The sequence below is a fragment of the Drosophila erecta genome, unplaced genomic scaffold (genome assembly GCF_003286155.1).
Source record: "Drosophila erecta strain 14021-0224.00,06,07 unplaced genomic scaffold, DereRS2 tig00000000-arrow-pilon, whole genome shotgun sequence".
Lineage (NCBI taxonomy): Eukaryota > Metazoa > Arthropoda > Insecta > Diptera > Drosophilidae > Drosophila > Drosophila erecta.
The window spans coordinates 17,488,752-17,501,575 of record NW_020825194.1 but is presented as its reverse complement, the minus strand read 5'-3'; the positions used below and the strand labels follow the sequence as shown (position 1 = coordinate 17,501,575).

The 12,824-nt window shown below is 40.3% G+C and overlaps 2 protein-coding genes across 2 annotated transcripts; both read left to right on the top strand.

Moving 5' to 3' along the window:
* The first annotated feature begins 4,345 nt into the window (after positions 1–4,345).
* Positions 4,346–5,411, top strand: LOC6553065. The gene is made up of 3 exons (XM_001980048.3): positions 4,346–4,533; positions 4,591–5,045; positions 5,183–5,411. Exons 1-3 carry the CDS (start codon positions 4,393–4,395, stop codon positions 5,283–5,285), a joined length of 699 nt encoding a protein of 232 aa, XP_001980084.1. The 5' UTR covers positions 4,346–4,392; the 3' UTR covers positions 5,286–5,411.
* A 992-nt stretch (positions 5,412–6,403) lies between these two features.
* LOC6553066 lies at positions 6,404–7,753 on the top strand. Its single transcript, XM_001980049.3, has 3 exons — positions 6,404–6,628; positions 6,819–7,252; positions 7,318–7,753. Exons 1-3 carry the CDS (start codon positions 6,509–6,511, stop codon positions 7,403–7,405), a joined length of 642 nt encoding a protein of 213 aa, XP_001980085.1. The 5' UTR covers positions 6,404–6,508; the 3' UTR covers positions 7,406–7,753.
* Positions 7,754–12,824: the final 5,071 nt, after the last annotated feature.

Below are 12,824 nucleotides of genomic sequence, written 5' to 3'. Positions count from 1 at the left end.
GCATACTTCTCAGAGAAACTGTAATGTTAACCGCTTTCAAAGGCTCTTTTAGCTTACAGTAAAAAAATCTCATTTCAGTTTTGTGCAGCGGTCTACTTTTCACAAACATATGTGCAAATAATATTGTATTGTTGATTTAATAGTAACTTTGTTGGATTTTGTTAAGCATAAATGGCAGTATGTATTGCATTTAACCGCACCCTTTGATTAGCGACAACCAAAGGCTCTAAAAAGACTGTTTACATATAAAAGAACAACATATTTTACTTATTACCGAAACAATAATATACTGTAAAACCTAAATCCTAGTTGGTAAAGCTTTGTAATGTATCTTGGTAAGGAATCCATGCAAGAAGCGCAAGCGAAAATCAGATAAAACACCCATTAGGTATTTCGAGTGAACCATTTTAGCGGGTGCCCTTGTCAATGAATCCCCGCGACATAGAGAACACTTCCTAGGTTGTAAAAGAATTGTAAATAGCAGAAGGGGATCACTGCCTCCCCCTGCCCACGTAATCGGTAAAAATATCCATATATCCTTATCCTTATAGTCCCCCAGCCCAACGTGCCCCTTTGCCCCAGCGATGTGTCAGCGGAAGCGAAATGTTAAATTTTCTTATATGAGCACAATGCAATGTATCCTATAAACCGTAGTCTATACATACATATTCGTACGTAGAGTACACATAGCATAGAATTGAAGAAACCCAGGAGGAGATATGCTTATATTGATAAGGGCCGATCCCTAGACCTCCCCTCCCACGAGTAGAAACTTAAAAGGATTTAAACTTAGCCTAGATTAACTTCTTCAGCCATCAGCCATATGATATGCAATTATTGCTTTAGATCAAGTTCAAGTCGTTGTGATTTTTGGAAAACAGCCTATCAAATCGTGGTCTCTATAAACAATATAAGGCGTATATATACAGAAACGGTATGAAAGACCCAGACATTTAAAATGCAGTAGCACAATCATCGAGCGAGTGACAAAAAACGAACAGCAGCTTACAAGGACTAATCCTAAAATTAACTAGATGTATGGTTAACAGGCTATGATTTTATACAAAGTAGTACGAGTATATTATTAAATTCCATATTTCTTCTCTTTCAAATGGTTTCCATTAAACTCAATTTCTACACTATTTTCATTTGAATTTTACATATCAACGATCGTATTTATGTAATATAGCACACCTGGTTTCTAATACTATCAATATCAGTACAAACACTATATTAAAGTCGACGAACTTTTATCCTAATCTTAAACCTTCCAAGCAAACCAAACTCGATAAGAAATTTTCCTCCATCGCAAATTGTACATACGGACGTGAAAACGAAAATGTTGCTGTAGCTCTTCCAAACAAGTAAACAATAATTATAAAATGTTTAAAAATTCCATAAAAATCTATGTTAGGCAGCAAACTAAATTACCGTAGGAATGTAAATAATTGTTTTCATGTTAATTTACTAATAAATTTAGGACAGCATATCAGGCCAATGACTCTACTTGAAGATCTTTCGTATACCAAATCATTTTCTACAGCTTGGATTTTAGACTATGTGGAGATTATTTTCATTTAAATGCAAAGTGAAATAACTAAAAGGAGCGATTTAATCGAATTTATAATGTTTAATGGCAGTTAATCGAAGTAAACAGACGTGGAGAACTTAAACATCAATATAAATATCAATTACATTAATGAAATGATTAGCAATTAATTATGCCCCCAGCAACTAGTTAGTTTATACATTTTTTGTAAAACAGATTAAACAATTAGTTACACCTTTTTCTATAAGCAGATATTGATAATAATTAAAAGAAAGAAAAAGAAAATCCAAAATCCAATCAAATTATGAATTATTAAAAATTGGCGTTTTATTTCCCGTAAGCTGACGGGTGGAATTATTAACGGATATGACGAGCGCAAATGTGATTTGAAAACAAAAGAGATTTTTGTTCCTTCAGCCTTCAAAGACTTCAAAGATGATTTTCTTGAGTGTACCGCAATACTTTCTCTGCCGCAAACCCTTTCTCCGAAAAAGACTGCCTCTTTTAATAGGACGCGTGAATCTGCAACAAATTAAATATGCGCGCGTGAGTTCCATGGAGAAAAAAGGGGAGAAAGTGAGGAAGTACGACGAGCTGTACGGCTGAGTTTGTTTTAGCGCTTTTGCATGCAGTTAATGTGCTTATTTTAAAATTTAAATTGGCTTGCGCAGTGCGCACTTGAGTGGCAACTCCACAAAGAAGTGCGACTCGGGTGGCAGGATGTGTGTGGAAGGATGCACACTCCTACAGGACTCGCTTTAGTGGAAAGTTTGCACAGCTCCTTCTTTTACTTGGGGTTTTGCATAAAGCTCATGGGGTAATTAACAGTCACTTGCAGTGGTGGAAATGAGGAGCGATAGCTGGAGCCAGTGCGGTCGTGCCAAGGATATATGTATATGCATATATGCCTGCCTTGAGGAAACAACTTAATTATTTTCTCAGGGCGGAGGAGTGCTCTTTTGCAGCAAAGGGAAAGGAGCCTGGAAGTGTGCGCACTGTTGATAAAAGCTACTAGTCCGCTGTAATTGATCTTATAACGAGCCCATTTGAGCTATTTGGGGCAGGAGGAAAGATAGTAAACCGCCAAATCTAAAATAGTTTCAATTTTCGAATCTATTGTTGTGTACGCACACGTGTCGCCACTTCTCAGATGATCCGCCCACACAATGGACCTAAATAGCTGAATTATATTCAGTTGACTTGAAGCAATTTAATTAGAATTGAGCCAAGTTCACCTTCAAAAGCATAACGAAACTGACCTAGCCAACAAACATAGATGGCTTGCCAAAGGTTGAGCATTTAGAATACAGTCAGAAAACAATTTTAACATGGTAATTACAGACAATTTACAAAGGGTCATCATTAGTCAAAAAATATTCAAAGCTGGAGCCAAAAAGTTCAATTCATGCAAAAATTAAACATGTTTCCAAATCGTATTGTTTGTCTTTCTAAACAATATTTTACTAGAGCTGCAATTAGCTCGGTCTCCTGGAAACCTCAACTCCTTTCTGTGTTAATCAAAAGTTGCAGTGTTCTCTCACTTTTATCCCCGAAACCCCTCACCTTTTACCAGCAAACTCGGAAAGTTATACTGCCAGTTGTGCCGGAGAGCGTTTTGTCATTCATTACAAATTTTCACACATGGCCCAATTAAATTATTTAGCCCCCTACACACGCTCACCCAGAATAGTTTTAATTAAATAATAGATACAAGCTACCTCAGCTGCGAACTCCAGCTGTGGGCGTGGCACTATTCTGCCAACTGCTAAAACCATGTTTTTTTCCTCATTGGCAGTCAACTTTTGGCAGTTGGAAAAGTTTTCGGGGACAAAACGACTCCCGAGACAAAAGCCTATGGCCGAATCGCGTCGAATGTGTGTCAACTGTACCACTTGTACAGTCGGCACATGTTCATCAACCCCTCTCTCTCTCACTCTCTCTCTCTCTCTCTCTGTCTCGCACACCCATCCCCAACTCTTTCTAGGGGAGCTTGTAAGGCATTTAAAATTAATGTGCTATGGAGGTGTTTGGGAGCTTACAAGACATGTCGAAGACAAGTCGAGGACATGCAGCCGTTAACATAATCGCTCTATCTAAGAGCACACTTATTCCCACCCACCACGAGGCGCTATTCAACACTGTTCGAAGTAGTTGAAAGCTGAGGATTTTCTTCGAAAAGCTTGTGGTGGGCTTACCTAGATAAAAGTTTGCCTTAAAACTGGTTAAAGTTGTTGCAATATGGGTCAGTGTTGAACAATGGGGGGAAGAAAACGGTAAAAAACTCTCTAAATAAATTTCACACAGCATAAAGTGGCGAATTGCTAAGAGTTTATCAAACAATAGCATTTCATTCATAGCACTTTCTTGGTAATGAAATGAGAACGAGTAGTATTGTCATACAATTGTTTGCTAAACACTCAACCTGTTGTGTGGCACAAAGGTCTTACTGCTTATCTATCTGACCGTAAGAAATTGTAGGCACATGTTGCGCAATTATCATTTGTCGCGTATATTGGCAATTGCGCCACACAGTAGCCATGATAATGCATACGTAGTGTCACAAGTCTTTTGATATAGATATAGAACATCTAATGATAGGGATTTATTAAGATAATATAGGATTATTACACTATGCGTCTTTTCACGAATTACCATTGATAGTGGTGTACACAAAGTGCAGCCCTTTTGATTCATTTTATCATTTTTTAATCGTGATCACGCACTGATGCGATAACAATTGATTGATTACCGACGTGTGTCAGACAATTAGCTAATTACCAACCGTAAAGTATTCACTTCTTCAGTTCTGGATCTGAAGCCGGGTCACAAGCAACACCTTCACAATGGTGTCAAGTAGCACGAATGCCTTGGGGCTCCTTTGCATTTTGGTTTTTCTACAAGGAAGTATAACGATCCAGGCCCAGAGTGGCGATTATGTGGCGCTTTGTAACGTGACCACCAGCATTGCTGTTGACCTTAATCTGGTAAAAACGTATGCACTTTGGTGAATTTGCAAAGACTAACTAGACATTTTGGCAAAGTTCTCGGGAATTTGGTGGGAAGTGGCTCGGCAGCCGTCCGGCATCGATTTTTGCACCGAGGTGAATATTACAGTGCTAGACAAAACCGAGGACAATGTCCTGATCGATACCACGTATGCCGTATCTCCTGACTACCCATGGGTGAATCAAACCATGAACGCCACCATCACTGTGGAGAATAACAATGTGGCCGAGGATGGTTTCAACTTCACCTACTGGAACCCACCTGGCTACACTCCCTACACAGTGTATAAGGTCCTGTACACTGACTACACCGATGTGGCCTTCCTTTGTGGCTATACAAATCAGACTGATAGCGACACGTCATTCGGAATTATCCTTGCTAGGGATCGCACCCCCACCACAGAGGCCTTAAATAAACTCGAGAGCCTGGGCTCCAGTATATCCTCAAACTTTTTAAATGGCACCATGTCAGTCATAACTCAGGGAGCATCGTAAGTAGGCATTTTAAATTGGCACTAAATAAAGTAAATGGCTATATGCCAGCTATAATATATTCACAAGCAATTAGAAAAAATTGCTGAAAAATGTAAATGGTCCCCAATATATCTTATAGTTTTGCTTTTTTCAGTTGCTATGCACCATCCGGAGCCAACCCTTCGACCATTATTTCCACACTGTTGATTGTCATGTCACTTATTCTTGGCATTTCTTCTGACCGTCAAATAATTTAGATTTTATCATGCAATGAAGATAACTACCACTTTTTCTTATCGTAAATGTTTATTTAAATTGTGTTGTATGTAATTTCCATGTAAAGCTCAAAGAAATAAAAACCTATTCATTATCGATGTAATCAATTATTCGGTTATTATTTTATTAGAAAAGGATTTAGCTACCATAAACATGATTTTATGTCTGCAGAAACTTTCGAACTCTTGAGAAGTAAGAAAAGCTGCTGATTGTTAATTATTAAAAATGTTTTCTTATCGAAACTTGCGCTTCTCTCGTCTCTCGTCTCCCGTTTCTGTTTTTTTGCACTCATGTTTTTGTTTTCACAATTGACTCAGTCTGGCGGCGATAAAAAATTTAATCCAGCAATGAAGAGGTTTCCTCTATATATGTATATTTTTTAGGGTGATAGATCACAAAAATGCTTTGATAAAAGGCCCAGCGAGGAGGGCTTCAATTAAATTACTATTTGTTTTTGGTATCTACTACTGATGATAAGAAAACTTACCTTTCTTACAGCATTGACGATCGTAAGAATGGGAAATGTCGAGTAATGCTGAATAGAACACCAAAATTAAGACGGGAAGTTCGATAAAACTGAAAAAGAGTAAGATATCTGCAACGTTTCAAAATTCCCGGTCAAAGACGTAATTCGGCCTCGGAAACGAAATTAAACTTTGAACCTTCAAAATAAAATATCTTTAATATCACACATACCATTTTGACGAACTTACAACGTTTGTTTATGCCTTTAATTTGGACATTTAAGCCAAGAGATAGCTATACAAATTAAAAGAGGACAACTGTACCTTTAATGGGGTTTCAATTGATATCGGGCCTATTGACCACCGAATCTATTTCTGGCCAGCAGAATCACTTCCTAAAAACCATGTCAAAGGGCTTAGCAGGTAAGTCAACCTATTGGCCAATGTGCAGGGGAGTTTTCAATGCAATAACAACACCACACTATTCGTAGAGCCCCGGGGGATTAGTCATTCCACGGAGCGATAACAGACGTCGGATGTACGTAAATCGGTGACAAAGCAAGGCGTTCCACAAGTGCAGGCATCGATAATAGCAGCGAAAACATGGGAAAAGATATACGCCTATAAAAGACAGTTGTGGGTGGGAAGCCAGTTCAGTATTACGGTGCACTCGCAGCGAACCGATCGCAGAACCGGGACCTCAAAGCGGCAGATACAGAACACACATAGACAGTGAAATCATGTGCAAAAGTGCGATCGTTTGCCTGGCCATCGTGGCCTCCTTCTCGCAGGTCTTGGCCCAAACCGCAACGCCACAAACCTGCGCTCAAGCCACCGGCATTAGCTTCAACCAGAACGCTGTGAGTGAAAGAATGTTTATGTATTATTGCAGTCATAAAAAACACGCAAGTCTACAAGATCTCAGCTAGCAATGACATCGGTTTTGCTCAGAATTGACAGGACACCTAAATTCCAAAAAAGGAGGGAATGTCATACGTCTATACTTATCGTGAAATTATAAAACATTAAATATGTTTTCTCAACTTCCAGTTCAGCGGCCAGTGGATCGAGTTGGCCCGCAATCCCGCCTCGACTGTGTCCTGCATTACCCTTAACGTGGCTTTCTGGCAGAACACCAACATGCTGGTCAATGTCAGCCACACGAGCAATGCCGCCTCCACTTTGGTGGACGTCTACGAAAATGCGAATATCACCCTGGTGGAGAACAACTCGGCCGGATACAATGTGACCCTGGTGAATGGCCAGAAGAAGGAGTACGTCTTCGTGAAGCTGCTGAGCTACGTGAACTCCACCTACCTGGTTGGATGCACCTACACCGATGCCAGCAACGTATCGACCAGTGCTGGATTTATTCTGGGCAGATCCTCCTACACTCCTGAAGGCGTGAAGACTGCCAACAATGATGCCGCTCTGTCCTTCAGCAATTTCCAGGCCAACACCTACGGCAATGTCACCCAGTTTGGGTAAGTTCTATTTCAGGTTGCTATATCTAAAGCCCTACTTATTTCGATTCCCAATCATCGTTCAGTTGCCGCGCCAGCTCCGCCGGACAGACTGTGCCTCTGACCCTGATTTCTGGCTTCCTGGCCCTTGCCCTGCTGCTGATCAAGGCCTAAAGAAGGAGATGTGCCACCATAAATGCAGAAAACAAACAATATTCAACCACTTGCCTAAGTTACTGCATCATTCTCTTTATTTAGTTTTTAGTTGTCTTTAAACACCGCGCTCTAAGATCGGGGCAAGGCAAAACGATGTCAATAAAAGTAAGCCGAAATGGGCGAGGGTCCGTAAAAAAGCCCCTGAAAGCACTGAAAATAAGACAATTCGATAAAGGCCAAGATGAGGTGTCTCAATGCTGTGGTGCAATCAGCGCTTTAATTTGCTGGCAACTTGTTAGGAGCTATGCGTGATAAGATAAACGTAAACGATAACGAAATATATGGCTGTGCCACCAATTCTCACAAGCGGTCATAGATGTTCTATTTTTGCCTTATGCTTTTTTGCCTTCCTTGCTAATTTCTAACAAGCAACTCATAAATCAATCAGCGGTCGTGTGTTCACTGGCAAAGCAATCCGATACGTTTTGCCACTGATTAATTGGAAAATCAGTGCACTACAAACTACGTTTGTAATTACTACTATTTAGGGGCGCTTTTACTACGTTTTTGGTGGGATTTAAGTGTGTTTATCTGTTCGATTTCATGCCCCTGTGAGGTTTATTTTGCGATATAAGCAAATTGGCTTGTTACTTGTTGTTACGGTTTCTTTGATAACTTAGAAGCACGATACATTGGAATTCGCTCGAATCTGACAATAATGTCTAAAAAGACAAGAAATTTCAAACTGATAAGATCAGCAGAAACTGCTATCATTTTGACATACATACATACAAATATTGATATGTATGTTGAACTTGGATAGATAGTAATGTCGGGTAACTACCTCAGGAATATATAAATCACTTTCTTCACATTCTTCGTTATCTTTATAGTCCAATATTTTCATAAATACACGCACATTGCGTTGCAAGTATCTCGTTTAAGGAGCACTCAATCCATTCATTTACAAGCAATTTTCTCTCGAACTAACAAGTGCTGCATCGTACTCGCTAAGATGTCCGAAAAGTAGTCAACTACAATCCAGAGAATACGAATATTCAGCAGACACTTAATTGTCAAAAAAAGAAAAGCCAGTTGCGAATGACAGGAGGACTGAGACAACTGAGTTAGCGCACACACTCGATGCTGTGATTTGTTTGCCACCCCGCTGCGGAAAATAAAACACTTAAAGTCCTGGACAAGTCTCGAATCAGATACAAAATCCTCGGGAGCTTCTGCCTCTTACACACTTATCCAGCTTCGGGCTGGCTGTTGCTGATTTCTTGTTTATTTATTCAGCTCCAACCCAATCAGGCCACCCACACACATCCCGATCCTGATGCAAACAAACCCACACGAATGTAAACACAAGGCCACTAAATCACTGAACACTCTCAGCTTTGGCATTTACACCACCACCCCCATCCCACCCACAAGTCCATCCACAGGACTACGCTTCCTGCTCCTGCTCCTGCTCCTTCTCCTTCTCCTTCTGATCCTGCGACTTCTTTTGTTGCAGCGCTTGACCCGCGGCTCCGGGCCCTCTTCTTTTTGGGGTTTGTTTATGTTTATTTGTTGGCACAATTTGGTTACATTGTTTGCTTACAATCTACTCATTGTTTGCAGGATTCGTTGTTGTTCTAAGAATCAAGTTTACATCGATTAGGTAGCAGTAAAATCTGTTGCCAAGAACAACACAAGGAAAGGGCGAAGAAATCTATAAATTTGCGTAAAGGCTTAACAAAATTTCACCACCTGAACTACGTAGATACTTTCCAAGACGTCAATGTAGCTTACAAAATATTCTACTGCTCTACTCTACTCCTGACAACTGCGATACATACCTTAAATACATGTTACATAGCTCCATATTTAACTACCACATCCGAAAATATCTCTTAACAAGTCATGGCATTCTTACACCTATCCCAGTAGCAGTATTCATGGCATTTCTGGCAAACAACTAGACAATAATTACACAGTCTCAAGTAGCTAATCATCCAAGAAGCCCTACTCGGCGCAGAACCAAGCCCAGACCAAAGTCAACCGCATCAAAGTCCGGGCCAGAGCTCTTGGTCAAATGCCAGACAAACAAAGGACGCCTCCAATCAATGCTAATAGCAATCGTCCTGCAATATCCTCAAAGTGCTTCGGAAACCGAATGCCAAGAACCACACACACACGTACATTCAATGTAGCCAAATGGGCGAGTTGGCCCAGTGTGAGGAGCTGGGCAGACAAAACTATTAATTAATTTCCCAGTCACTGAAGGCCATCGACTTTGGGACCTGCCGATGCCGTTGACATTTCAGCCAATACAGCTTTCGCAACTGATTCCGATCTCTGGGAAGGTGTGGTGGTTTAACGAATGTGCAGAATGGCATGAGTCTAGTTTTTATGTAACTTTGGGGAGGCGAACATTTTCTTAGACATTCATTCAGCATGTTTCTTGGCTCTTCCTTGGTCCTTAGATATGTATGGAGCTTGCTGTTATCATATAAATTGAAATCTTAGCCAAGTTTGTGGCACTCAAGTCTCAAGTATTTGGCAGTGGCAATCGTCACTCAAGTGTCGCTGCTCCTAAGCTACTTAGAAGCACTGAGAAATATATTGGTAGCCTTATTGGTATTGGAAACCTTATATATGGCACTTCTTGGATTCACTCCGAAACATACCCACCATATATATTTATACCATACCATATTTAGTGATTTAGTCAGTTTTAAAGCGTTTTAGTGTATTTTTTTCACTGCCTCTTCCTTCCTTCGAAGCCCAAATTTATGCTGATCTCTGGCCTTTCGTCTAAGCGAATCTATTTGCATAGATTTCCAAAACTTGGCAACAAAAACATGATTCGATTTCCACTCGCCAGCTGATAATACCTCTCAATATGCTCTATGCATCTGTTTATGCTGTGCCACAGGTGGGGGTAATTGAAAGGAGGTCCTCAGTCATTTACATTCAATTAACAGTTGTAGAACAGAGCGAATTGCCATCTATGAGATACTTGTATGTCTGGGCATTACTGGCCGCCCACCCATATATATTCATATAACAAGGACAACAGCAAGGACGTAGTACAAGAGGGGTCGGGTCAGTGACATATTCTTGTTGAGAATTTGGGTTATCGTGCGATTCTCATTTAAGATAAGTCTATAAGATATAGTAAAATTCAAATTAATAGTAAATCTTTCAGAACTGATTCATTTGAAACTCCTCACGATCATCAATTATTTTTATTGTTCATATACTTTAATATTTATTACCCTTTTGAGCGCCGCCCATGGGCAATTCACATTTGTGCCTAATTTATGCCACATGAACTAAGGCTTTTGTGTAATGGAACTGTGTTTAGTCTTTAGTTGACTTTGGGCTAATGCATAGATAATTACAGTTCCAGAGAAAGTGTCTTACGGATTAAATATTCATCAGGCTTTGATGAACCCTAACGAAGAAGTATGATAAAGGCGAATTAATTCCAGTTCAAACACACTCTATTTCTAAGGTTGTGCCACTAAACCACCTTGAATATACGACTTCCACAAATATTATCAAAAGAATTATTCCTTATCGATTTGATTTATTAAATCAAAAACTACTTATCACATTATTTTAGCTGCACTTTATGGGGACAGACATTTCCTCAGTTTCTTCTCCTATAGAAAAACCACCTTTTGTGCACTTAGGACCAACATTATCGCCCTTCATTATTCTGATATCTCACTTCGTTGTCTTAAAAGGCGAACGTGTGAGTCCCCTTTTGACAGCTCGTCACATCTGCAATTAAAGCAATTAATTAAGTTGGTTTACCCCATCGCACCAAGCCGCAAATCTCCAACTGCAAAAGAAAACGATAACCCAAAGAAGTGGCTTTCGGGGCACTCACCTTCAACCCATCCCAGAAGCATCATTTTAAATGCCAATTACAATTGGAGCAGCGGCAAAGGGGATAAAGGATATGGGCTATGTGCTATGGGAAATGGGATGTGGGATATGGGAAAGGTGCTGGCGCAAATTGCTGCAAATCCATTCCCCAGCACTTTTGCTCTGTTCTGCTCGCCGTCGATTTACACCACTTCGTCTCTATGAGAGTGGGCTGTGTTGGCACAGGCATTACTCGTAACGAGCGACATGATCATAAAAATAAACGCAAAATATAACACAAAACGCAAACACAATAATGGCCTGGGAGTGCCTTAGTTTTTATTTCTACACCTGTTTACAAACAAAGCAACAAAGAGAAAGCTCAACGAAGGACGAGCAAATTTGACTGCGCCAGCACGCACACAATTAAATTTCCGGTACAACACCTACACGGGCATCCCCCGAAAAACCCTACAAAAACCCTCGAAGCCCCTCAAAATACACTTTGATTTCCGTGCCACAACTTTCTGTGTGGCAGAGTTAGTGTTAGTGTGTGTGTGCAGCGTGTTTGAGCCATTAAAATTACGCCTAACGCCTAACGGCGTTGCACAAAACACACCCATACAGTCATACAGACAAATACACCAAACAAAATTCCAAGGAGTAAGAAGAACATTTACACTCAAACACCTGAATTCGCCTACATTTATATTTCGACTCATGATAATTTACCTGTTAGATAGAAAATGTCCTATATTTAACCAAATCCATTTGCATCTGAGGGCCCATTCGGTTGCCTAAAATATCTCTTTGCTTAAGAGCATAAATTGCCAATTTTCTCGGTGCATAAATAGGAGAAATAGGAGACGTAAAAATGTGCGAGGCTCACGCGGCGTATGAGTATTTTTTTGACTCACTCTAACTGCTCCAACACGTTTCATTTGAAATCCATGGCACGTTTGCTCCAACAACACCACCAGCACCCGGAGACACGGAGCAATTTTCAATATTCCCGACTGGTGGCGGGTGGGTGTGGCAGAGGCGGATATAATGCGGCGACGACAATGTTGCTGTCAAAATTGGCAAAAATCGACAAGGCCTCCGCGCTAACTAAAAATCAAAGGCGTCTTTCCCACTTCGATTCCTTGGAGGGCAGCTACGTGTGTGGGCCATAATATTTATGCTGCTGCACAAACACCCAAGCAAACTCGAGAGCTCCTGCAAACTTAGGCACACTCACAGGCGTACGCACACGTTGCGTATGCGTAATATTTGCCCGGGATTATTACAGGCTGGCACTCGAGACGCCTCACGTCGCAGCCCCAATAAAAATGTATATATGTTTATGTGTGTGCCTGCACTTAATAATAAAATTTCGTTTAATTTCGAGTTTTGAATTACATTTTTATGATTCCTTTCGCTCTCATTTTTTGCATTTCTGCCGCTTATTTATTTTTTTCGCCAGGTGTTTGCCGTAACGTGATAAAATTTTAATTATATTTGCTGCAAAGGAGATTGGATATTTATGCTGCTGCTACTCATTGCGTTTTGATTTCAAATGCTTTTTTGCACA

What these genes read in the sequence shown, in the direction of transcription:
- LOC6553065 (XM_001980048.3), top strand. Translation starts at nt 4,393, where the DNA reads ATGGTGTCAAGTAGCACGAATGCCTTGGGGCTCCTTTGCATTTTGGTT. An exon ending in TTGCTGTTGACCTTAATCTG is followed by an intron (nt 4,534 to 4,590) that starts GTAAAAACGTAT and finishes ATTTTGGCAAAG; the next exon opens with TTCTCGGGAATTTGGTGGGA. An exon ending in GTCATAACTCAGGGAGCATC is followed by an intron (nt 5,046 to 5,182) that starts GTAAGTAGGCAT and finishes TGCTTTTTTCAG; the next exon opens with TTGCTATGCACCATCCGGAG.
- LOC6553066 (XM_001980049.3), top strand. Translation starts at nt 6,509, where the DNA reads ATGTGCAAAAGTGCGATCGTTTGCCTGGCCATCGTGGCCTCCTTCTCG. An exon ending in TTAGCTTCAACCAGAACGCT is followed by an intron (nt 6,629 to 6,818) that starts GTGAGTGAAAGA and finishes CTCAACTTCCAG; the next exon opens with TTCAGCGGCCAGTGGATCGA. An exon ending in GGCAATGTCACCCAGTTTGG is followed by an intron (nt 7,253 to 7,317) that starts GTAAGTTCTATT and finishes ATCATCGTTCAG; the next exon opens with TTGCCGCGCCAGCTCCGCCG.